Source organism: Pectinophora gossypiella, chromosome 4, assembly GCF_024362695.1.
Source record: "Pectinophora gossypiella chromosome 4, ilPecGoss1.1, whole genome shotgun sequence".
Taxonomy (NCBI): domain Eukaryota; kingdom Metazoa; phylum Arthropoda; class Insecta; order Lepidoptera; family Gelechiidae; genus Pectinophora; species Pectinophora gossypiella.
This window is the reverse complement of record NC_065407.1, coordinates 5,278,282-5,304,036: the sequence shown is the minus strand read 5'-3', so window position 1 is coordinate 5,304,036 and position 25,755 is coordinate 5,278,282. Positions and strand designations below refer to the sequence as shown.

At 34.7% G+C, this 25,755-nt stretch overlaps 2 protein-coding genes across 2 annotated transcripts in view; both read left to right on the top strand.

Moving 5' to 3' along the window:
- LOC126366273 (proton-coupled amino acid transporter-like protein pathetic) overlaps window positions 1-3,182 on the top strand; it is a 58,835-nt gene extending 55,653 nt beyond the window's left edge. Inside the window, exon 10 of the mRNA XM_050009350.1 lies at window positions 906-3,182. Coding sequence (XP_049865307.1) covers window positions 906-1,207 — 302 coding nt within the window. The 3' untranslated portion in view covers window positions 1,208-3,182. The remainder of the gene's footprint in view (window positions 1-905) is intronic.
- A 7,000-nt stretch (window positions 3,183-10,182) lies between these two features.
- The window catches only part of LOC126366280 (proton-coupled amino acid transporter-like protein pathetic), a 58,972-nt gene continuing 43,399 nt past the window's right edge, over window positions 10,183-25,755 (top strand). Inside the window, exon 1 of the mRNA XM_050009358.1 lies at window positions 10,183-10,412. The gene's annotated coding sequence lies outside the window, so the exon portion shown is untranslated. The remainder of the gene's footprint in view (window positions 10,413-25,755) is intronic.

The following is a 25,755-nucleotide window of genomic DNA, read 5'->3' as shown; positions in this document are numbered from 1 at the left end:
CCAATAAAAAACAATAGACGTTTTATGTTCTCATATAAGATTGACAATTATATTTTTTAAATACTTACCTACATTATTATGTAATCATGTATGAAATTCGACAACAGTGTTCTTGAGAGGAAAATATGTTCATTACGTGCTGAGTTAGCATCTTCGTAAAGAAGACGAATCTTTATCAAAAACAAACAATCAATTTTCCTTTCACATTCACAATTCACATCTTTTGATGCTTTTAATGAAATAAAATAATGGCATTAAGTTCATGGCCATTTAGCAAGATCTAACATTGTCAACGTCGCTTTCAACTTGTATAATGATCTGACATTATGATGAAAAGGTCTCAAAACTTCGGATGAGGAAGCTTTTAAAGAAGTAAAATTATCCAATTAAGTCAATCTCAGCTTTGAGACTGCTCTCAAGATCATGTCAATGTGACAGTTCTAATATAAAAACAGATACTTGAGCATGATCTTGAGGGCAGTCTCAGCTGTGGTAAGATTATTAATACCACCCTAGTTGTTGACATTTTTGAAGACTCTTCAACTCGATGCAACTTCGTTCGCGTTCCTAATATAATTAACGGGAAATTCTTCAAACTGCCTCTCCAATGTTTTTGTAAATAATGTTCGGATACATACATGAACTCACGCCTATTTCCCACCGGGATAAGCAGAGACTATGGAATTCTATTTGCTCCTGGCACACTTCTCTTGTGTTGTGGAGAAAACATTCATCAATAGTTTCATACACGCTCGCCGGTTCAGACTAGATCATACTAAATCTTTTCTAAGGACATCTCCGGTTACTTACCTAATTAATAATTATTAACTTTTATTTTTTTTTAATTAATGTACTGATAATTTTAATTAATCAGAATCATTTACTCAAATTTATTTTTATTACAGTTGCTCTTGCCGCCGCGTTCCCCGACTTAGAACTTTTCATCAGTCTCTGCGGCGCTATCTTCTTATCCAGTCTTGGTCTTCTCACTCCAGCTATCGTCGACACAGTCCACAAGTGGGATAGAGGCTTGGGCTTCGGATACTGGGTCCTTTGGAAGAATATCTTCATCGCCATAATCTCTCTGATTGCTCTATTCGCCGGATCTTATACGTCCATCAGAGGTATGGTTGATAAATTCGGTCAAACGCCTGTTCTGGAAATGGCGGCAAATGTAACGAGTTCGGTAAATTCTACGCTAGTGTGAAAGAGACTTATCCAGGTCGTTAGATCAAGTTCGGTTAGATGAATAAATAAGCTGTTTTAAACAAAATGTAACATCGGCCTATTTTAATTTTAAGATAGGAAAATACAGACTCTTTTGTATAATTTGTTACCTACCTGCCTGTTTTCAGTAACCTATTGACGTCGTGTGTTTAATATTTCTTTAGAATTTTTGAAAAGAATATACAACAGCAGCCACGTATATTTATGTGTGTCTAATATCCGAGCTGGGCGCACAGCTGTTTGATGCGACAAATGACACGCACACAAAGCGTAACGGTGACAGCGAGTTTTTCACGGTTGGCATCATGGTACAACAAACGCTTTGAAATGTTTTAATTCATATTCATTTATTTGTGCACGTACGTCATACAGATTTCCGGTCAAGTAAAAAAAGTTATACAGATCTCCCACCTAATATAACTTTTAAATATAGAACTATCACGAAGCACAACGCGTCAAACTGTCGTGCGCCTTAAAATTACTAGTTATAAAACAGACATTAATTAAATAATTCTACTTTTTATGCGCGAATGTGGAGTAAGCAAGAGAATGGAATTCCATAGTCTCTACTTACTCCGGTGGGAAATAACCGTGAGTTTATGTTTGTTCTAGTTTTCATTAATTTACATTAATTTCTTAAGTAGATATAATATTGAATTAGCCCAAGATCAGCCTCTTAAATTATGTAAGATTAATTATAACTGTATTTAAAACTTTTGGACAGAATCAGAATCATTTATTCAACGTAATTATCATGGATAAACTTGTTGAAGGTCAATGTAACATTTTTGAATTTACGTCATTTCGCAAGGTGTTATGGCTGAGGAGAAGAAATGACAAGAAACTGCAACAGCAACACATCTTTTAAATCAATGAGGGTACATTACAAGTTATTTAATAACTAGAGGAACACATTCAACTAGACTATTTGCATTTGCATTAGACTATTTGCGACATTCCAATTTTCGAGAATATAAAGAGTCTTTAAGACTATAAACTTTAGAATAAGATTGTATTTTACAGTTACAGGCTATAGGCGGAATAGGTTAACTAATAGGTTGTGATTTTGAACTCCATAAATATGTTATCTTAACATTGTTAAGGGAATTTGAATGCTTATAATAACAAAACACAAGTGACCAAGTGAAACGATTGAGCCTCAGTGAGATTATATTTTTGTATCTGTTGTCTTTTCCATAATGTAAAAAATATATTTTTGTACCGTTAAACTAAATCATGAAAAAAAAATTAAAATGGTAAGTACACGTAAGTATAAAATATTTTATGTTCGGCAAAAAACAAGCCGCTGGGTCATTTAAAACTATTATTATTATATTATTTATATTTATTACCAAGTATTATTTTTGTCGTTAGAACTAGCCATATATGGTGTGATTTATAATAAAATAGTTAATAAATAAATAAAAAACATAGACATAAAATTCAAATTATTTAAAATAAAGCTTACCATTTGTTGAGATTTTCTACTCGTATTTCTTAATAAGTAATTAGGTAAGTTAACTGGAAGTACATTTTCTGTTTATAAAGTGTCATTAGATTTTAATGAAATAATGCATATGTGATTTTAAAATTGCGGTAGAGTTAAACGACTTCCCATCTATTTTAAATAATGTGGATTTAAAACTTTTACTTTTTATTATTTTATTTATATTTATGTTATGTCTTTATTTTTATAATTAAATCTTAAATAGGATTTCCAATTATTTTTTTATTTTTGTGACTTTCATTTTATTTCTCTTTGACTTAATTAAAATATCATTTCAGTAAGTACATAATAAATGTTAGTACAATTTTGACCGTAGTATTTAAACGTTATAAGATAAAATGAACATGCAAATGTGATATTTAATTTTATAAATTTATTTGTAAATTTTAATTTAAATCTTTAGATAAGTAATCTATTTTTAATACAATAAAATTAACATTTTTAAATATTTTACATTGTTTTATTTTTTTAGTTTTAGTTGAAAACTTATGAGAAATATTTATTTGCAGTTTATTATAATTTAGCTTTGATTACAACACTAAGACTAACCTGGTTAGTTGTCTTTTGGTAACTTGTAAAAAGATTATAAGTTTTTTTTTTTCTATTTTTTTATTACTTTTTTTAAATTTGTCCTTACAGTTACAATCTACTAAAAAAGGTTAAAATTGTCTAGCTGTGTTCGTATAGGTAAGTAGTGCTTATGTAAGGAAGCATAATAATATTTCTTATTTTTGGCGTTAAAAATAGTTATCGATGCTAAAATATGTTGTGCTCAATATAGTATTTTGTCTATCTATCTATCTAAGGTATACCTTACCACGAGGGACAAACAGACACACAGGTCTGTCACAGGTCAGAACAACGGACACAAGATATAGAAATAAGGACAACAGACACAGAAAGGCACAATAGACGGCCTTATTGCTCATGCAGCAATTTATTTCACCATACCTACACATAGCGTCTACGATATACTAAAATTACCAAATAGTTTCCAATAGTTTGTATACAAAATATGTATCTGCAGGTACCAACATTGCAACAGAGTGATTGGACACAGATCAGAATAATAAGTCAATGTACCCATGGCGAAATGTGAATGTTTCAAATACTATAGATGGGTGATACGTAACTTAGTTGCGTAAGGCAACTTTATGTTTATGATGAAAATAGGCGTCAGACGATGGTAATTTGTACAATGTTATAAGACTATTATAAGACTATACCTTTTAGTAAAAGTGTTTCCAGGTCTGTTATTTCTTTTCTGATTAAAGTATTTACTCAAAGTGCCAATTAATTTTCCCAACAATTTATCTATTTTGCAACAAAAGACGACCGTTGTAAAATTATTTGTACGACTTGGAAGTCAAACAACTTTTTTTTCAGAAATCACATTTGCTTATAGAACGCGCTGCGCAAGGCACGTTGTCGCAGGAGACATATCACAACAAAAACAATTATTTTTTTCTAAAATTTCTTTTCAAGCGTATAAAGTGGCCCGCGAATTGTCGACAGATCTTACCTACGATATTGTTCACACTTCGTCCTGATGCACAAAGTCCGGAAAGTAGTACATACGCGGAATTTATCTGCGGCTCAAACATACGTCGACTTACACCCATCACTAATAAGGTGCGCAACTTGCAGCCACTGTTAATACGAAGTCCTAGGATAGAATACGATCAGCCGACAACAACAAAACAATCAAACAACAACAACAATTTGATTTATTTATATATTATTTGTTTCTATTCAACTATCAGTCCATCATGTTAGAAAAGACATAATTCCTTTGTCGGATTTTACGATATGACCGAAAAGAAAAACAGTTCTTTGCTGTTTATTCGCCCCCAGTCTAGCATAGAAACGTAGATTGTTTGTGGTTAAATAAAAAAAGTCAGCACTTTGATCCGCTTATCCCACTTTCCCGGCAGTGTGTGACGCAAGGCAAGCTTTTTCTCCAAAACAGTAAACACGAGTTATTTTCAAAAGTATTTCCACCCTTTTCCTGCATGTAAAATGTCCCCAATGCTCAGGTGTGTCAATTACTACTTACCTGAAAAACGAAAGGCGTGAAATTGTAGCTAAAATCTTCTTTATTGGAAAGGTTTTGGGCCTGGTTTCTTTAAAATCTCTTTAACAGTTTTACTAAAGAAATAATAAAATAAATTTATTGTAAAATACTCAGCTCCATTCAAAGTAAAAAAAAGGAATGGGGCTGTTTATCAATTATTTAATATCCACTTTTTTTTGACGTGATTTATTCTCGTAATGGTATTAGTTAGCGCCGTTGCTAGGCCGGAAAATCATCGACAAAATAACTTTACAGAGCGTAAATTATTTGCTCATCATCACTAATTTAAGAGCCACGCTCTTGTCGGTGTAGCATCCTCCATGCTACTTTTCAGGGAAAATAGAGCAGTGGTTTCCCTCTTGCCTTTCCCCTGCAGTACTCAGTCTGTGAAAGTATTTATTACCTATTTTTAAAGAGTTTAATTTTTATTTATAAATTGCTATTTAACTAGGCTACGCTTTCATAACGGCAACTGTTTCAATCTCATATTTACCACATCAATTTATTCCTACACTGTCTGCAAATTAATCAAGAGATATTGAAACGCGAAGTAATTGGGTTTCAAGTTGTTATATTATACCAGATATCAGATATTACATTATGTATATTAAGGCTGTTTGTAATTTAGATTAGATACCTACATTATTGCATTCCTGATTTTATAACAGAGGTCTTAAAAATAGAGGCAATTACAATAGGAACCCTGTAATGGCACTACAACACAATTCTTCTTACCGTGTGGGTTACGAGGTGCATTACCAACCTCATCAACCCTGGTGTCAGGGTTATTATTGAGCCGCCAAAGGCCCCTGACATGGCTCATGTAACGACTACATACATCAGTAAGTAGTGACCGGGACCAACGGCTTAACGTTCGGACAATCAGGTGATCAGCCTGTAATGTCCTAACCAAACTAGGGATCACAAAGTTATTGTTGTGATATGTCCCCATCGGGATTTGAACCCAGGGCCTCCGGATCGTGAGACTAACGCTCAACCACTGGGCCACAGAGGCCATACTACAACACAATCAACTTACTTAACTTAAAATGTACTGAGAACAAAAAAAAATAGATGTAATTTTTTATGTACATTTATTACTTAGTACCTAACAGATTCGTCATTTGAATACTTTTGCTATTTCAGCGTAGGCTGACTTTGCAATCACATCTACTACCGCAGGCGCTACTATGCTACTGATTACCATGAATTGAATAACGGAGACTGGTGCAGTATTCAAATAGTCCACCATCCATAGAAATTTAAGGTGATCCGATTGAGATACAATTAATAGTCAATCCTGATTAACTTACTAGGGGGTTAAAATGGCCACATCGAAGCAATTCATCTAAGAAAGCAATGTTGCAATTTGACATTTGCGCATTTAAAAGTATTTTTTATTTATTTATTTACTTATATCTAATAGTAACAAACACATCACCATTACGGGCGGACCCAATGCGATGATGAAAAACAAGGTTCTTTTGAGATACTAAATAAACATGAATATAAAATTAATAAAAAATAATAACAAGTAAGCGCACAATGCAAACAAACGTCAAATAGCAATATTGCTTTCTTAGATGAATTGCTTCGATGTGGCCATTTTAGCCCAACTGATCACTTTACAATATTTGCTTCTCCATCTTTCCACCCATATACCGGCTGGACCGATTTGGATGAAAATTGGTACTTAGATCAAAACTCAGAGACAGACATTGTATTTTCAAGGATTATAAAGTAACCAGGTTACTTACTTTGATGATAATAAAGGACCTATTACACTACACAATCTATCGGACACGATATACCAGGGCGATGTAATAAGAAGCATTTACACACGACAGATCGTTTCCGACAGATTGTACTCGTAGTGTAGTCATCATCATAAATTTAAGAGCCACGCTCTTGTCGGTGTAGCATTTTCCATTCCAGTCTATCAAAGGCCAATTCCTTGACTTCCCTATAAGACAATGACCTCAGAAATGAAGTCGCGGTTACAGGTTCATATCAATCTGAGGCCCAAATTTCCAGACACAATAGTTAAACAAAGGGGAGCCTTAAGACCAGATAATAGTTATGTATGTAAAGTTGTGTTCTGCTATCTGCATAATTTATAAACTATTTATGAAAAGCCGTGACATTAAACTGTGGGCGACCTGTAAGAAGGCCTGCATCTATTAGAGCTCGTTTTGATTTGATATGGATCTACAACTATCTATAAGGTAGACTAAATGACACACTGGAATACTCGTAGTACACATTATTCTTAAGAAGTTATCATTGACATACTAATGGATACATACTAAATTATAAGTGCGAAAGTAACTCTATGTGAACTTTTTGTTACCACAACCTCTGAACCGATTTGAATGAAAACTGTCAGGCAGATAGTTCGAAAACTAAAGATACCCTACCATTACAGACGACGATGTGGCTCATCTGATCATCTATCACGTTGGTCTAACAGAAAGCTGTAACTTCGTGTTTAACGGTGCTTAGTTCAGCATGTACTTAATGTAAATAACTTTAGACTATCCCATTTGAGAATAATAATCGTGAGTTTATATGGTATGTTTCGACAATCTAATCTAGATATTAGCACCTACTTACTAAGGACGGATTTATCTGTACCTTCTTACCACCGACGAAATTCAAATTCAAATGAATTCCAGACGAACAAACATGTAACAAAAACAAAGATTAAAAACTACCTTAAGGCTACAACATTTTCACGTTGGTAATTTACATCACAACCCACACGATAGAAGAAGATGGAGCAATACATAATAAAAAAATACTTTTTTTAACTTTATTTTTGCACGCATAAAAAGATAACAAGTGGCTCGCGAATCGTCGTCAGATCTTATATATTATTTAGACTTCAGCCTGATGCACAAAACGCTATATAAAACTACCTTAAGGCTATTATTACACCATTTTCAGTTCAAATGCTGTACATCTCCAATAACTCTTGCCTAGTTTACCCATACGAGTACAAAACTTCAAAAATTTCCTCAGTAATTAAAATAATCGGCGTAAGGTAAACAATCTACTAGCTGGCGACCTAGCTCTACACAAGGTTACTGCGCGAAGGCCGTGGAAAGGGAACTGCAATTACAACACTCAACAATACTGTTGTGTTGTGTTGTGTTCGCCTTATGGAGTTCCTTGTCTTATAGATACTGCCCTTTATAGCAGTAAAGGGCCGAGGTATTTGGTATTTTGTAAGCTATAGCTTTTTTTTTCGAGTTAACAGGCATTTATATTTGATTAACAAAACTGTTACTTTTTATATTACAAAACAAATCTTACAGCTGAAGTAACAATTTTACAAATAATAATAATTTAAAAAACACAGCGCAATAAAAAATAATAAAGGAAAATATACAAAATCTTTTCGAACGACACTCCTCTCAGTGATCCTTATTTCTTTCAAATACTTACAGTTCTCTCATAGCCGAATTTCGCGCCTAACTGGCCGTCGTCAGGCCTCTGTTATCTAAATTTTTGTACCGGGTGCGGCAAATCTACACAAGTCACGTTAAAAAAAACATTCCTACTTCTATAAACCGTAGTACTTAGAGCAGCGTGGTAAAATCTTCGTTCCTCCTCCAACTGAAGATGAAGGTTTATGCCTCAAAGCATGTAAGTGCGCAATGCAAACAAATGTCAAATAGAACATTGAACATTGTTTTTGTGGCCTTTTTAACCGTCCCAGATCATCGGCCACGTTATTTTTCTATTCATGTTAGAGTACCCGAGGGTATAGGTTTTTACGATCAGTATGATAAGTAGCTGAACGCCTATTTTTATTTACTCCAGTTATTTACTCCAGCAGAGAAACATCCTAATGATGGAGTGAATGTAGTAATACGAGATGTCGTACTATGTTGACGTACATTTTACTTAAGTACAAATTTTTACCGCAACTAAATGCTTGTTGTCAAGCAAACACTTACCTAGAATAAATGCACTATGTAGTAACAGATGCGCTATATACGTAGTAAGAACTAACAACCGGATCTCCCATTACTTATAATATTATTATTTAAATTATTATAATTATTTAAAGGTACGTAGTTACGTACAAAAAATATGTCACACCAAATAATAAATTTACATTCAGTAGAGCTCAGTAAAAAATAAAAATAATTGGAACTTGTTTACAAAAACTGTTTGAATAAAACTGACATGTTTTTATTGCTATATGACTTTAAATAATACCTTTAATACTATAATCTTATTAACACTATAAGGACACTTAAGCACAAACAATCCGCACTAAACATTTTGCTTCTTCTTTTTTGTTACGAACAGCAAAAGACAGGGACTGTGTGACGTCGTCTGTTTTTCCAAATCGTTATAATCTGGGTGTTTTCAAGGCTAGAGTGAATAGGCATTAGCTAGGTAACCGTGATCAACCCTAGACCGCAACTTCACTTACCATCAGGTGAGATTGTGGTCAAACGAGAGACTATTTTATTTATAAAAAATATAAAAACTAGGTATGATAGATATCCAACCTACCACCTAGACCTATCTATTAGACCTAGACGGACGTACATTAACCAAATTGGAGATGTCCTTAGAAAATATTTAGTACGATCTAGTCTGAACCGGCGTGCGTGTATGTAACGATCGATGAATGTGAAGGAGCTGGAGAAGTGGGTCAGGATCGAAGCAAATGGAATTCCACATGACAGTCTCTGCTTACCCCGGTAGAAAATAGGCGTGAGTTTATGTATGTATGATATCCAACTAAATTCTCTACATTGCTGCAGCACCCGCAGCTTATTCAAATACAGTCTACTGAAGTTTTAGTAGACTGTATTGTTAAATATAAACATAAATCACATTGTATTTAAAAACTGATGAAACTGTATCATCATTATAAAGTACATGCTCACGCGATGACAGCTACCTTAAATACGTAATACACCTTTTTGCTGACGATACAGTAAGTGACAAAGTATAAATAAGTGGTATCACTATTTCTAATTAAATAAACAATAGAAGCAACATGCGGGGAGGACACAAAAATAGCGTGCGCCACAGAATTGTTTCATCCGTCGAAAACAGAGTTAAAATATTTATTAATCCGATTTACTTGCTGGAAAAACAAAAAAACTATTTTTATTACCTATACGTTATCTTATCACATTATGTAATTCAATTTTAATTTTATTATTATCGAATTTCATAGATTTTTTTCCCATGGCAAATCAGTACCGCTTTCAAGTTACACCACTGTCTTGAGTTATCATTACTGTATGATGCAGTTTCGATCGTCATCTTAGCGAGGCCATGCAAGACTGGTCTGGTCTGACTTTGGTCGGAGAGTCGGAGAACGAGCGATTGTCTCTAAACATTGTTTGCTAATCAAACTTCACTACACGCTGGTGCCGCGCGTGCACATGATCCATTTCCCGCGCGATCTGAAATCCGACGCGAAATTCAAATTCAGAATTTAAATTCTTTTAAATTCCGTTTCGTAAAAGAATTTAATAGTTTTAAAACTGCCAGTGAGGATTTTTGAAATCGTATATATGGTTTTTAAATGTGATTGTGAATTTATTTAAACGGACAAAAGGGATTTTTGTGGTAAGTTTCTTTTTTACATTTGATGTTTTATTGACGCACCGGTAGGTACTAAAATAATAATATTTAAGTGTAATAATAGTTATAAAGTTGTGTGATTACCCAATAATATACTTTCGTGTAGGTATATATTTAGATACAAATTAATAAGCAAGTGCTTAATTATTGAAATCTAAAAAGTTCTTAAGTATATAAAAGAATTACCTACTTGTAAAAAAATATAAAATATACATACTAAGTGGGTACTTGCTTGCATTTTTTACATTATTTACATTAACTAAAAATCGCATTTGCATAATAGGAGTACTCTATATGCAAGCTAATTTTCAACAGGATTATCTTGCTTCACAAAGAGCAGGGAAAAGAAACGAGCGGTCTGGGGTACAGGATTTTATACGAGACCGCAAACTAAATGCCGTGGTCTGTTATCCCTACTCTACGTATATGCAAAAAAAATTCAAATTTCAATCTGAAAATAAATATACCTACCTAAAAGTTTAAAAATAAACATCCGTCAGAAATCATTAAAAAAAAAATACTCTTATGCGGAAATAACTATAAAAACAAATTTCCCATAAATATGATTGCTCAGCGTAATATTACTATGGATGCGATAACAAAATATTACATTTCACGGTTCATTTAGTATGAAGAATGTTGTATGAATATTGCTAGTAGCTTTGAATGGAGACCTTGGTGTACGGTGCATTTTGCAAGATATCAGTCTTGAGTGGACTGGCATAACATTCATTTCTGACGAGACTAAATTTTAATGTACTTACGAGGTACTTATTTGCTAGACTAGGAGCAGCGAAAATACATACTTTAACTGCACTTCCGCACATAAAAAACCCAAGTTCTAAATTCGAATTCTAATACGCGATAAATCTAATAATTGATGAACATAATTAGGGACTTTCTAGTCTACGTTCCCCAAAAAAAAATAGGTAGCGGTGTTCATATTTAACGTGAAAATTACCTATTTTCTCATTCATAGGTACAAAATTATCTTAATGAATACCTACTTTTATACAATATTCATAATTCGATAAATATTATGAATATTGTATAAAAGTAGGTAAGTTTTATTTGATATTTGGATTATATTTTGAATAGAATTGTCGCTACCTATATTGGCTCTTTTTTTGATCAAAATAATAAGAATGATAATGGGTGGAATGTGTAATTGTGCCTGGGTGTAATAAAAATGGATATCATTTATACCCAAAAATAAAGATAAAAGATTTCTGTTATCTATTAAAATTAGAAGATTAAACGAACGAAAATTTCTACAGCGCCATTTTATATTGTATTTGAAGAACGTAGCCTGGAAAATCCCCCAGTGCGGAAATGAGCCTTCGTTTCAATTCAGAAATTCGTTTGTATTAATAAAATAGTGAAATGGCGGCTTCTTATCGTAGTTAACTTGTAAAAACGGCGTGGCAAAGGGGTCCTTCATTTATCCTTTCCAACATGATGGGCAATAACCATGGGCGATCAGCTGATCACCTGTCACCACACGTTTCAAGTTCATCATGATTATCCGTGACAGAATTTCGAACCAAAAATTGATGCATGTAATGGTCTCTCAATTAAATAATTATCGTGTACCTACTTAAGCCACCGGGGCAAGCAGCAACTATGCAATTCAATTTACATCGATCCCAACTTAAATCTACACTCAACAAATCATAGAAAAAGGGAGATATGCCCTCAGCACTAAATTCACGAGTCCGCATGTCGCCTCTGACTGAACTCACGTCGGCGTGTGACGCGGCTGCACCGAGATTTCTGGTTGGACGGCTACATCGATCTACCCGCCGTTCATTTCGCATTAACACAAGTGCTAGCTGTGGTTGCGCGGTACGCAAGAAGCAATGAATGATGTGGATAGTTTTATGTATGTATATTATCGACTATGCTTCTTATTAAGAACTCTGTGACTCAAATTAAAGATATAATTATTATCTGAAATTTATGCACATAATAACGGGTTCTTACCGCGTTTAAATGGGGATATACGACTCCCGATATTTCGACACTGTTGCAAGTGCCATGATCACGGGATAAATACGAAATGGGGATATCGGGAGTCTCATATCCCCATTTAAACGCGGTAAGAACCCGTTATTATGTGCTTTAATTATGACAATAACCGCGTAAACTTAAAACAATCTGAAATTTACTCGCATCTTGTTCAATTTTTCCATGACCCAACCTGTCGCCCAGGGGGGAGGGAATCATGGCCCCCATGACTTCCATAGTATTTTGCCCAGTCAATCTCCATAGTTCTATGTTTGTAATAGTTTTAGGCCAAAAGATCCTTGATATTTACTTTACTTTTTTTTTACTTTAATATTTGCCATAAACATTTATTAATAAGCACATGGAGTTTGTCTGTCAAGTCTTTCCAGACAAACCATGTCTCGAACCCGTATAATGGGACAGACAAAATGTACTATACATATTGTATTTTATCTTTAGTTGTTTGCAAGATAAACTAACTTTTCTATTGTAAGATAACTGAAGATAGCAAAGCTTAATTTTAGTGTAATTTGACATAATTATGGCAACGTAAGATCCTACAGAAGTGATATGCCTACACTTATTTCTTGACGATAGAGATATTGTATAACGTCACAGAAAGTTTTAATATTGTACCTACGCAATTTATACGTACCTACTTCTTCTTTCGTGTGGGTACCTATTATGAGAACAGAAGGACCAGTTTAGTACAATTTTTTTTTATTATTATTTTTATTTTTCTTTGTTTATTATTAATTAAAAAATATTGTTAATAATTTTAAAACAACGAAAGCATTTAAAAAATATAAATACTTGGATATTAAAACCATTTAAACGATGAAAAATTCAAATAGATTTTGATAAAATTTTTGAAGTAATAAAAAATATATATATTTAACTGTATCCTTATTTTTATGAAATACTAATAAATCGAAAACCAATGAACTGAAATCAAACTGAAATAGTTATGATATTAGTGATTTATATTTCATACGATAACATTTTACAAACATCTCAATACGCGGTAAGAATTAAATGGGTGAATATCAAAATATGCCAAGTTTTGTGGCGAACTTTCATATTTTGTTTTCGTGAAAAATTGGGTTCCGACATGAAAAAAGATAGTTCTAGCTACGAATAACAAGTTACCTCGTATAACATAATATGAAAGTTCGCCACCAAACTTGGCACATTTCGATATTCACCCAAATCTGTCAAAGTACGTAAGCTAGTGTTGTGACGTTCATTCGCATAATTTCATTCCATTCGGAAGAATTTCAGAGAAATATATTATTGTTTCGACAATGTCCCCATCGGGAATCGAACCCGGACCTCCAGATCGTGAGCCTAACGCTCTAACCACTAGACCACGGAGGCTGTCCACTTTGTGAGACTGTCCTTTGTTTGGTAAGGTCTTTTCAGGCTTGAATCACCTGATTGTCCGAAAAAGTAAGATGATTCCGTGCTTCGGAGGGCACGTTAAGCCGTTGGTCCCGGCTATTAGCCGTAAAAACACCTCCACCAACCCGCAGTGGAGCAGTGTGGTGGAGTATGCTCCATACCCCCTCCGTTTGATTGAGGGGAGGCCTGTGCCCAGCAGTGGGACGTATATAGGCAGTTTATGTTTATGTATATTATTGTTTCAAACTTCAGATCGCGATTTTTCCGTGGTCGGATTTTGGTTTTTAAACTTATTTTTTATTCTTGTTTCTTGTCATTTCCAACCCTTGTCACATTCACAGCACACGTCCCGGTAATTTGGCTTGAAGTGGACAGGTTAAATAATACTCACAGGGCCGTTGTAAGGAAATACAGCAGCGCCCTTAAACTAGTGGCACGCTATGAAGGCAGTTTTGACATAAAGTACAGAAATGCGCTCCGTAAATATAGATATAAATTAAAACAAATCTTGATTAACACAATAAAGTACGGCTACATTCTCGTTAAACGTAGTTATTAATTAATACGATATTTGATGAGTGGGACAAACGTCAAAACGTCGAAATTTCAATACAGTGAGTGACACGCCGATGCCGCCATAATGCATCACATATTACATTAGTATGAATGCAGTCATGAACAATATCATGTACCCACTCTAGAACCCTGTCGCACTATCATATTTGACATTTAATGAGACTTGCGGTTTAATTTGTCAAAAAAGTTAATGTGACATGGTTTTAAAGTATATATTCTTTATATCATATATTAGTACTCTTGACCGTACCAATCTCTTCCTCGGTGAAGGGAATGTAAAAGATTGATTAAAATGTAATTTCCTTTTACGTTAATTCCTTAATGTACTTACATAAACAGCCTATATACCTCCCACTGCTGGGCACAGGCCTCCCCATAATAAACCCAACACATTAAGCAAAATTAAAAATTTTGAAAAAAACCCGCGACGGTAAAAATCTCATCGTAAAAGAATAAAATAACTCAAAACCCCCGACTTAACCCAATTATTATGTAACGAAAAATTATATTAGACTTAAAAATACTTTCTAAAAAGAGTTGATATCTCGAGACAGAGCGCCTCTCGAGTGTCGTCGTCGTGCCATCGTCAGCGCAACGTCCACGCAACGTCGACGCCGCGGCGACGCAACGCCAGCGCTGTCTGGCTGCCAAACGCCGAGCGCTAAGACCTAAACAGTACACATTACGAACACACGGTAAAAAAACGTATTTCTACCAATTTATCAGTATCATTAATAACAGCAAAAAGCCCATATTAATTCCATTAAAAACCGGCGTTAATTGTAATTAGAGTACGTAACCGACCATTGGAACAATGATAGGTTACAGCGGAATAGTAAAAAAGAGAAAACATGAAAAAATAATTGATCCACAAGAAATGATCGCATGCGGGGGCGCTAAACCGTATTCAGGTCGCAAATCACCAACGGTGATTCTTAATTACTGTGCGTAATTGAATAATGGACGCGGTAAATTACATCAACAGTTTGTTCCTCTTATCCACGGTGAAGATAAAATGGTTAATTGAATACAATCATTGCTTATATAATACCTGTGTTTAAAATCAATATTCTGGGAATTATAAATAAAAAGGAAAAAAACGATATTATGTTGTAAGTAGAGTAATATTACGAAGAAGAATAAGAATAATTTATTATCAGACTGTGTAAAGGGCAAGGTCATATAAGAAAGCATAAATTCTACATTATATTATGTTACATTATAAAATAAGTACTAAGGATACAAAACGAATTGAGATAATTCTATGAATTTGGATTCCTTTAAAAGTGTTTAACCACAATATTACATATATAACACAAAAATACAAAAATGTGTATTTTTTTTTTCAATTCAATTGAAAACTAATAGTTTTATAAACTGGGCGCTAATACAGGCTAACGGCGGGGCGCAAAACTCCGTCACTGATTTGTAATTGCTATGCGTGAATAATGATGCAGCTTAAGGTCATTGAATGTAGACCAAGGAGGGTCATCGTAAAAACACCAAGCAAATAAAAAAGTAGGAAAAACATTGACTGATGGCTTAAAGATATTAAAAGAGATAATGAGACAATGAGTTTGCCTTTATGTAAAATAATATGGCTTATTAAAACCCCCAAGGATTATAATTGATGGCAAGCTTTGTTTATTTTCTTTGAGATTGTAATAAGGAATTTAATTTTGAAATATGGAATATCCGCTTGTAAAGAACACCGACATACTACCCAGTCTAAAGGCAAGGAAAACATTGCAAAGCATATGCCAAGCCATGCGCCATACGCCACGCTGTGTGTGTATCATCATCAGCCCATTAACGTCCCCATTGCTGGGGCACGGGCCTTCCCTATTGATGGATAGGGAGATCGGGCCTTAAACCATCACGCGGGCCCAGTGCGGATTGGTGGTTATTAACGACTGCTAATGCAGCCGGGACCAACGGGTTAACGTGCCTTCCGAAGCACGGAGAAGCTCGAGATGAAAACTTTTTTTTTTGTGGTCACCCATGCTATGACCGGCCTTTGCGAAAGTTGCATTAGTTCAAAAATCGCAGACCGAGCGCGTTAACCGCTGCGCCACCGAGCTCCTCCTGTGTGTGCGAGCGTGTCCTGTATGTGTATGTACCTTCGTATTTAAGGCAAGCAAGGCATATGTACGATCCACGTATAACAACACGCGTGCGGCACTTACGCGTACGCGACGCGTGCGGGGCACATGCCTCGCAATGTGTATCCGCCTTTATACAGACACTGTTGTAAAACATACCACGCAAATTTAAACGAACATGCGGGCGTATTATACAACAAGTAGGTGGTTAAATCACGTACTTACGTACCGTACGAAATTGTAAACCTTTATTGAAAATGTTAAAATTCAATACTTATTTAATTACCGGCAAATCTTTAATACTGATGCTTCTACGATGTTTTTAATCAGCTGCTTCTCTTCCTAGGTACGTTGTCAGACAAAGGGGTTGTGTTATTTCTGACATGATGGACAATTGTTATGGGACTTCGTATCAACAGAGACTGCATGTTGTCTTACTTGTGGCTCTACCCACCTCATTAGCGATTACGGTCGTGAGTTTATGTATGTATGTAATGTTCAATTTAAAGTTTATAAGCAGCAGGTCCATCAAACTATTTTTTTCTCTGACAATTCTAAGTACAGATATACCCTTTTATAGGTGAATCATTTTAAAACTCTAGGTTGCTTACCGCTATCGACCCACTAGGGTCGATGAATTCTTTCAAATATATTCCTCTCAGACGACGCCCTGAGCCGAGATTCGTGCCCATCTGAGTACCTTCAGGCATGGTTGTCTTAAATTGTATACCGGCTGAGAGCATTAAATTTGATGCAACAAATCTACAATTTTATTATTATTATTAAATTCTTTATTCAGGCGACTAGGCCCATTCAATGCATTACATTATATTAAATAGATTGTAATTAAATAAAACAAAAATTAAATAAATAAATTGCATAAAATTAACATAAAATGGTTAGTAATATTATAGTTAGTAATAATAGTATATACTTACCCTATGTTAGTTATTTAAATGGGTCATATATACACTTCTGCGCGTGGGCCATACAACAAGTAAAAATAAAATACTCAGTTTATTTTTAGTTATACGTGCAAAAGGCACTTAAAAATACCTTCGTCCTTTGTGCAATAACGAAATTGCATTTTTCATTGGTCAGGGCCAAAAGTAAGGACAACGGTCAATGGCTTGCCAAGTGATTTATTAATAAGTATGTTCAATGTGTAGAGCCTCCTCAGAGTACGTGACAGTAGCGTGCCCTGTTCCTGCAGTACGTGAAGGTCTACCTATTTGTACTAAACATTTCATTGTAAAAAATATTCTCGATTGGTGAATTTTACCGGGTAAGGTCAGGTGGTTATTAATGATCTCTAGCCATAGAGGCAGCCAATCAGCTCGCGACGCCAAACACTTCAGGACCCCGATACCGACTCCGCCGGCGTGGTCGACGATTTCCCTCAATCAACGCTTATCGCTATCGACCCGCTAGGGTCGATTAATTCTTTCAAATATTTTTCCTCTCAGACGACGCCCTGAGCCGAGGTTCGCGCCCAACTGGGCACTCTCAGGCCTGTTGTCTTAAACGATGTACCGGGTGAGAGCACAGAGCGGCAAATCTACAATAAGTCACTTCAAAAAAAAAGAATATTGAAAATAATTCAGAATGTTTTTATTATCAGAAAACAATACAATATAAAAGTAGGATGGTTACTTATATTAAAAATACGAGTATAACCAAATAAACAGAGGTTCCCAAACTACGCTGTTTCTTGGGAAACCGTAAAAAAGGGGTAGGTACATACATGTATTGTAATGTTGGTGCATAGTTTGCCAAAGAAAACTTAAAGTTAAACTTACATCTAAGTATTAGAGTGAAGGGTGTTAAGTAGGAATATGAATGTGTGAGTATGCGAGTTTAGTGTATGCGAGTATAATAGTAGAAGTAATCATAACGATAATAAGTCAGTAACAAAATAAGTGCATACAATATTTATGTATGTGAGCATGTATGACTGTGTAGCGGTGAGAGTCCTAACTCCTAATGTATTCATACTAATCCTAATGTATTTATGTGTGTGAGTACAGCGTTTGTCCAATTTTATGTATGTGATTATAAGTATGTGTGGGTGTAAGGGTGAGTTTGTATGAACATTATAATATGTTATGAGCGAGTATGCTACGCGAGTATTTTTAGGAGAAGAATGGATGCAAAGAAATAAAAGTGATAAAATAGAACTTTAAATTATTATTCAAGAAACTAAAGCTATGGAGATTTAGAGATCGCCGTGTTTATTTTATTTTTATTTTTTTTTTCAGAAAATTACTTGTTACATAGGACTCATGATCTCATTTGAGGGACAGAGTTAGTTCCCAAAAAAATACACCTGTTGTTAGGAAAGCTAGACATTTCGAGGAATAGTTAATATGGCACAAAAGTTGTAAAATTATTGAAGCCATTGTACATATTCGGAGATTTGTCTTTTTCATAATAGATAAAGTACTTATAAAATTTTCCGACTCTTTGTTTAAGCGCATCATGGGCTTAAGCGATAGTGCACTTACACGCGCGGTGGTCGTTGGTCTGTAAGCGCCCTTAAAGGTATTCGATACAGAGGGCGATGGCTTCTTTCCGGCTTTATCTCGTACCCGGATATTACTTATTCGAAAAATGAAATTAAAACACGTGAAAAATGTTTTTGACAAATAAAAATTATTTTGATATAGGTTGCTAAATATAATAATCTCGCTATCCTTCACTTATTGTTACAAAACAATGGCGACTGCGTAAAAATACTTGTGTTCTCAGCCACGAAATACTGTTTACCTATTCACATCCTACTGCCAAGTATCTCCAGGGCACACGTTTCTCAAACACAACAGGCACTCCACCACGCTGCTCCATTGCGCTTAATAACCCGTGGGATTTAAATATACATCTTCGTGTCAGGGGTTGACAACCAGGCAAGAGTCTACTTCATTCTGAACAGGAAATTATGCAATCGATAACGAGAACGTGACACGAGATTCTGATCAAACGCGCACTTGGTTATTATTACTTATTAAAACAATATATATCGCTATAAGATTTCTACTTCCTGACAAATGCGTGGAGAAACATACTAACTGTGCATTTTGGCACACGTATTTAAAACCCCACGTAGAGTACCCTATACGAATAATGCTCAACAATCCATACTAATGTAATAAATGCGAAAGTGTATGTGTGTGTTTGTTTGTCCGTCTTTCACAGGAAAAAGGAGCATCGGAGCGACGTGGATTCGAACGAAGAGTGCTTCATCCCTTCAGTTATCTCCACTTAAAAAATCACGTCGATCCGTCGCTCCGTTCAGAAAGACACTACATAGGCTGTTTTTGTCTCTTTCTGACCCCCACTTCCTTAAAATAGGGGGTGGAAGTTTGTATGGAGCATTCCGCAATATTCAAGGTAGAAAGCTAAAAATTGGTATGCGGACTATTTGAGACTCACAAAAAATTCGTGCATCATTTCTTTTTTGGAAATCTGCCCCCTATCCCTTCAAAGAAGGGGTGAAATTTTATATGGGAATTTTCACAATTTTCAAGGTATAAATTAGAAGATAAAAATTATAAAATTAGGAAAGAGGAATTACGAGGAAGATAAAAATTATAAAATTAGGAAAGAGGAATTGAAGCTGAGGGCAAAACCTAGTATTAATTACATAAAAAGATAACCTTCTGTGAAGTCGGTTAAAATACTCAGTAATTCTGGTGATTGTACTGTTAATGGGAGTACTAATGATTATGAAGTATTGATGAATGATAAAACAATATTAATAATAACAAATCGTTAACCTCGGTTGACAATAAGCTACTAGTAACGCAAAATTACAGTAAAAGTTGTGAATTTATTCTATGCAGAACAGCTGAATGTATTTTTTATTTTTTCGTAACACCAGTCCAGTATAGTCGATTTTGGGACGCAGGAAAAAACTTTTTTTATAGGTAAGGTTACCTATAGATATATCCTTTCCAACGGGATCCTAATCTGAAGATTTGACAGGTTCGGTTTTTTACAAAAGCAACTGCCTGTCTGACCTTCCAACCCGCGAAGGGACAACCAACAAAAATACTGATTAGGTCAAAAACGCATTACTTGGATATGTGGGTTACCTTTACAATGTTTTTCCTTCCCCGTTGTGCAGGTGGTAATAATTTATGACAGGTTCACCGGATAATGCTTTTTTTAAAGTTTTTTTTTTTCAATGAACGTATTTCATGTAAATAACCTTTCAAAATGGGATTGTATTATGTCTCTACATTCACGACAAAGGAGTTCTGCATGCGCTACTAGCAATTTCCCGCAAATTTCCTGGTGTGGATTCTCTCCCCCCTCTCCGGGATGAAATTCTAAAAATTCTGCCTTAGCACGCGTCTACGTTATAAAAGGTCTTTCAATGTCAATTTTCTACTTTTAAACCTTGAGCTGTACTTTGATAATCAGTTTCTTTTTAAACTTCAATATGTGGGTAATAGAAACCACTGAATTACTTTATAATGCTGTTGATACTGGTTACGATCTGGATTTCTTCAAGAAGGCGAATTCAGCCGGCTTCGCCTAGTTGCAATTTCATCATGATCAGCCCATTAACATCCCCACTGCTGGGGTACGGCTATTGATGGATAGATCGGGCCTTAAACCATCACGCGGGCCCAGTGCGGATTGATGATTATTAACGAATGCTAATGCAGCCGGGACCAACGGCTTAACGTACCTTCCGAAGTACGGAGGAGCTCGAGATGAAAACTTTTTTTTTGTGGTCACCCATCCCATGACCGGTCTTTGCGAAAGTTGCTTAACTTCAACAATCGCAGACCGACCGCATTTACCGTTGCGCTACCGAGCTCCTCAAGTTGCAAGTTATAAAATATAATTAGGTACTTAATACAAGAGTGTAGAATGCTACACGTACAAGAGCGTAGCTCTTAAATGAAAGAATTTCCAGCCTACGTTCCGAAAAAAATGTAGATGGCGTTGTACAGATTTAACGTGATAATTACCTAATTTCTTATTGCTCGGGCACATCATTATTTAAAAATATAATGTTTTAGCAAAGGCATATACAGGGTGTTAGTAACATCGTAACGAAAACTTTGAGGGATGATTCAGACCATGATTCTGAGTCGATATCAGGTGGATTTTTCCGTCGCAAAAGTATGGATAGGAAAATAATTAAAAAAAAACACAAAAAAATCATGAATTTTGACAGCGCAATTTATACTTTTTTAGGGAATGTAACCTGGAAACTCCATACCCTGTCCGATTGATTGAGAGGCCTGTGACCAGCAATGGCATACCCCGGACACTTCATACATACAACCTCGTTTTACATAGACACACATTGATGTTATCTTACATGCACATCTGTGTGTGTGACGTCTGACGCCATACGTTTCAAGTCTAAACTATGTCCGAGGGAGGGGTGAGGTAAACCTAACACAGACGCTGGTGGGGAGCGGAGAGTTGCTGTTCTATAATAATACTACGTATAATATTCCTTATTCTATGGCAATGGAGCGTAGAGCTGTTTGTTTTTTATGGTATTTTTAGTATAATTTGAGTATATATTCAGAGTAAATGCTACTTTTATCACTTCTAATGACACCTAATTTATCAGTGATCATACTTCAAGAACTCGTTCACCTAAATACATATAAATAATATTTAATCAAAGCACGAGTACCTACTATTATACTATCTACTTATGAGGCAATAAACGTAATGAAATGTTTGTTCGTTCCACTTTCAGTAAAGGCATCGATCATATAAGTTTACATAGGTAGATCGAAACCCAGAGATAACATTTTGAATAAGTTGCGTTGCCATGACCATAAGAAACATTGTGAAGCTTACTTTATGTAAAAAAGTTTAATACAATTTTTAATGATTATCTAATGCATGGTATTAACCGTATTCCTCTAGTTATTAACTAACTTGACTACGTTGATTTAAAAGATGTGTTGCTGTTGCAGTTTCTTGTCATCTCTTCTCCTCAGCCATAACACCTTGCGAAAAGATGTAGAATTAAAAATGTTAATTTAACCTTCAACAATTTTAGTCCATGAAAATTGCATTGAATAAATGATTCTGATTTCATTAACCGCCTATAAATTCGTCCTGCAGCCGGGTACAGATATTCCCTCAATCAACCCGAGGGGGTACGGAGCATACTATAATTCAAATTCAAAATTAAAAAATTTCTTTATTCAGTAGATAATACAGTTATACTTTGAATAGTATTATATGATCTGTGCTTTGAATATAATCTGGATTTACCCGAATCATGATTTAATGAAAATTCGAAAGTTTAAATACGTACCTGTAGGTACAATATCAAACAACTTCCGTGGTCTAGTGGTTAGAGCGTTGGGCTCACGGTCTGGAGGTCCAGGTTCGGTCCTGATGGGGACATTATCGAAGTCACTTTGTGAGACTGTCCTTTGTTTGACAGGATTTGACATTACAGGATTGAATCACCTGATTGTTTGAAACGTAAGATAAATACGTTTTTAGAGGGCACCTTAAGCCGTTGGTAAAACACCTCCACCAACCCGCATTGGAGCAGCGTGGTGGAGTATGCTCCATACCATCCGGTTGATTCGGGGAAGCCTGTGCGCATCAGTGGGACGTATATACGCTGTTCATGTAACAACAATATCATGTCATCATTATAATGACGCATTATGTTTCAAAGTAAAATTATAAGGTATAAATTTTGCTTATGCATAATAAAATGTATTCATTAGAATCATTACATATGCGTTTGCGGTGGGATATGTTTTCCTTGTACGTGTGAAACTGAAATAAAGGTATGTTTATGTTGTACACGTCCCTGATTTAAAAAAATAATGCTTCTCTTTTGACTGGACTGAAAGCGAAAAGAATTATAGAACGCGTTCAGCTGCTTTTTCTGACAAAAGGGTTTACTTAAAAAAATATAAGAAAATGAAGTCGTCCTTGGTTGGCGAGAAAGTCATTTATTCTACGAAAATAATATTAAAAAGCAAAATTTAATGGAACGTTTGAACATAATCACACAAATCATTTCTTAAGGTTTTCCGTCTAAATAATTGAATAATTAATTAACATCATTTTTCTGCAGTCAGCAGGAAAACTCCTCCTTACAAATTAAATCACAAATTCCGTCGGATTTGTTATATTCTAGTGACGTCTTGACATAACTGTAGGAAAGTAAAAGAGTTTTTTTTTGTTTTGGTTTTCCCCGAATGGCAAGGCAAAGGGAACTATAGCCAAAGTAAGAGAGAATACTACGAAAGGAGAGCAATGAATGGGGATCTGGTTGTTTATGATATGAATTTAGGATGGTTAATGAATAGGAAGGAAGTTTATTTTTAAATATAAATTAGTTGTCTGTCAATCGATTGGTCTGAATGTAAGGGGTATTTGTTTTTTTTACAAAAAGGAGAAAATAAATGGAGTCAGGATAAACTACATGCTTTACTAACACTAGATAGGTATATAAATAATTTTTCTTTGTCAATACTAACAAACTATGGAAGATTATGATTCCGAAATAAATGATTATTTATTTATTTATAAATAATACATTTATACATTTATAAATAATCATTTATTATAGTTTATAAATATAGTTTGTAAATATAAGTTTTATAAATAAATATCCATTTACTTCTATATCCCACATAACATAAGCTCATGACTATACCCCCAATTGGTTCGTGTACTAGGTTCAAGATAAATTATGAAATTCTGATTACTAAATAAAAACAGATCTAAAACGCAAAACATTTATTTTTTTCTATTTTTATTATTTATGAATTTTAATAAAGAAAAACGTATTAATAAGTCAGACATTTAATCACGTTTTTCTATGACGACAAATTCCACTAGTTTCGTGTTTTGACGTTTAGTAAAAAGTGATTTATTTATTTGAAATAACTGATTTGACTGGTTGGAAACAAGCCTAGTGAGGTGGTCAGGTACATATATCGCAATGTGAACTAAATACCTACCTACAATAAATCGAGCTTTCTGTTAAACGAGCGTGATAGTTGGTGGGCGAACTTTTGACTTATTTACGAAATAAATTTATTTAAATTACTCAAGGTGTTTTTATCGTTTCACTGAGTGTCAAGTGGCCTATCATAACTCATGCACGCTCACCGTTTATATTTGTTTACATTAGGTTAGTTTATAAGTTCTCATGAAATGAATGTAAATTTCTGTTGAGAATAATGATTTCTTTAACCTGAGTACCTGTCACGACGAATTGTCTCGCTCACACATACGGGACAAGGAGCACACGGTAAATCAGAAATTAGAATCATTTATTCAACGTAATTATCATAGATAAACTTGTTGAAGGTCAATGTAACATTTTTGAATTTACGTCATTTCACAAGGTGTTATGGCTGAGGAGAAGAAAATGACAAGAAACTGCAACAGAAACACATCTTTTAAATCAATGAGGGTATACATTACAAGTTATTTTATAACTAGAGGAACACATTCAATACCAGTCATTTTTATCATTTAGGTAATCATAAATCTTATAATAAGCTTTTTTTACATAAAGTAAGCTTCACATGAGCTTTAAATTTATTTTCTGACAAATTTTAAATATTATCTGGTATTTTATTGTAAAAACGTATACATAACCCCAACAAAGATGAATTTAATTTACTTAATCTAGAGATCTAGAAAGTTTGTTTCTTTTTTATTTCTTGTATTCTAAGTATGCCTTTCACAATTTCTCGGAAGGAGAGATACATTTTTACTTACATCTTTACTCGAGATTGCAAATTCCAATCCCGCGGGATCTCGAATTTGCAATCTCGAGTAGGGATTGCGTTCCATACTTCACAATGAGTATCAGGCACCTTCTCAACTGGGCAACCACGACACTTCAAAACAAAACAAAACTGCCTTACCTAAGTATATTTCAATATGAATTATGAACTCATCCTCAGGTCATCTTTAGATACACGGCAATCCCTTGCAATAGCTACGGAGTTTATTATTTCATTACTCACCGTATTTGTGGTTATTGAACCTAATGTAAAAAATACCTGTATTAGGACCCACGTCAATTATTATTATCATTATGTACACAACTCACTCAGAAACATTTGAACAAAAAAAAGGTAGGCAAGTACTTAAGTATTTCCGAATGTTCAATCCTCTGCTTCGGTTTCCGTTTTTTTTAAATGAAGAGTTTTTAGTAAATAGAGTAATTTTAGTACTTTCATAGTTTGTATACTTAAGTAAATAGTTGATGTCCT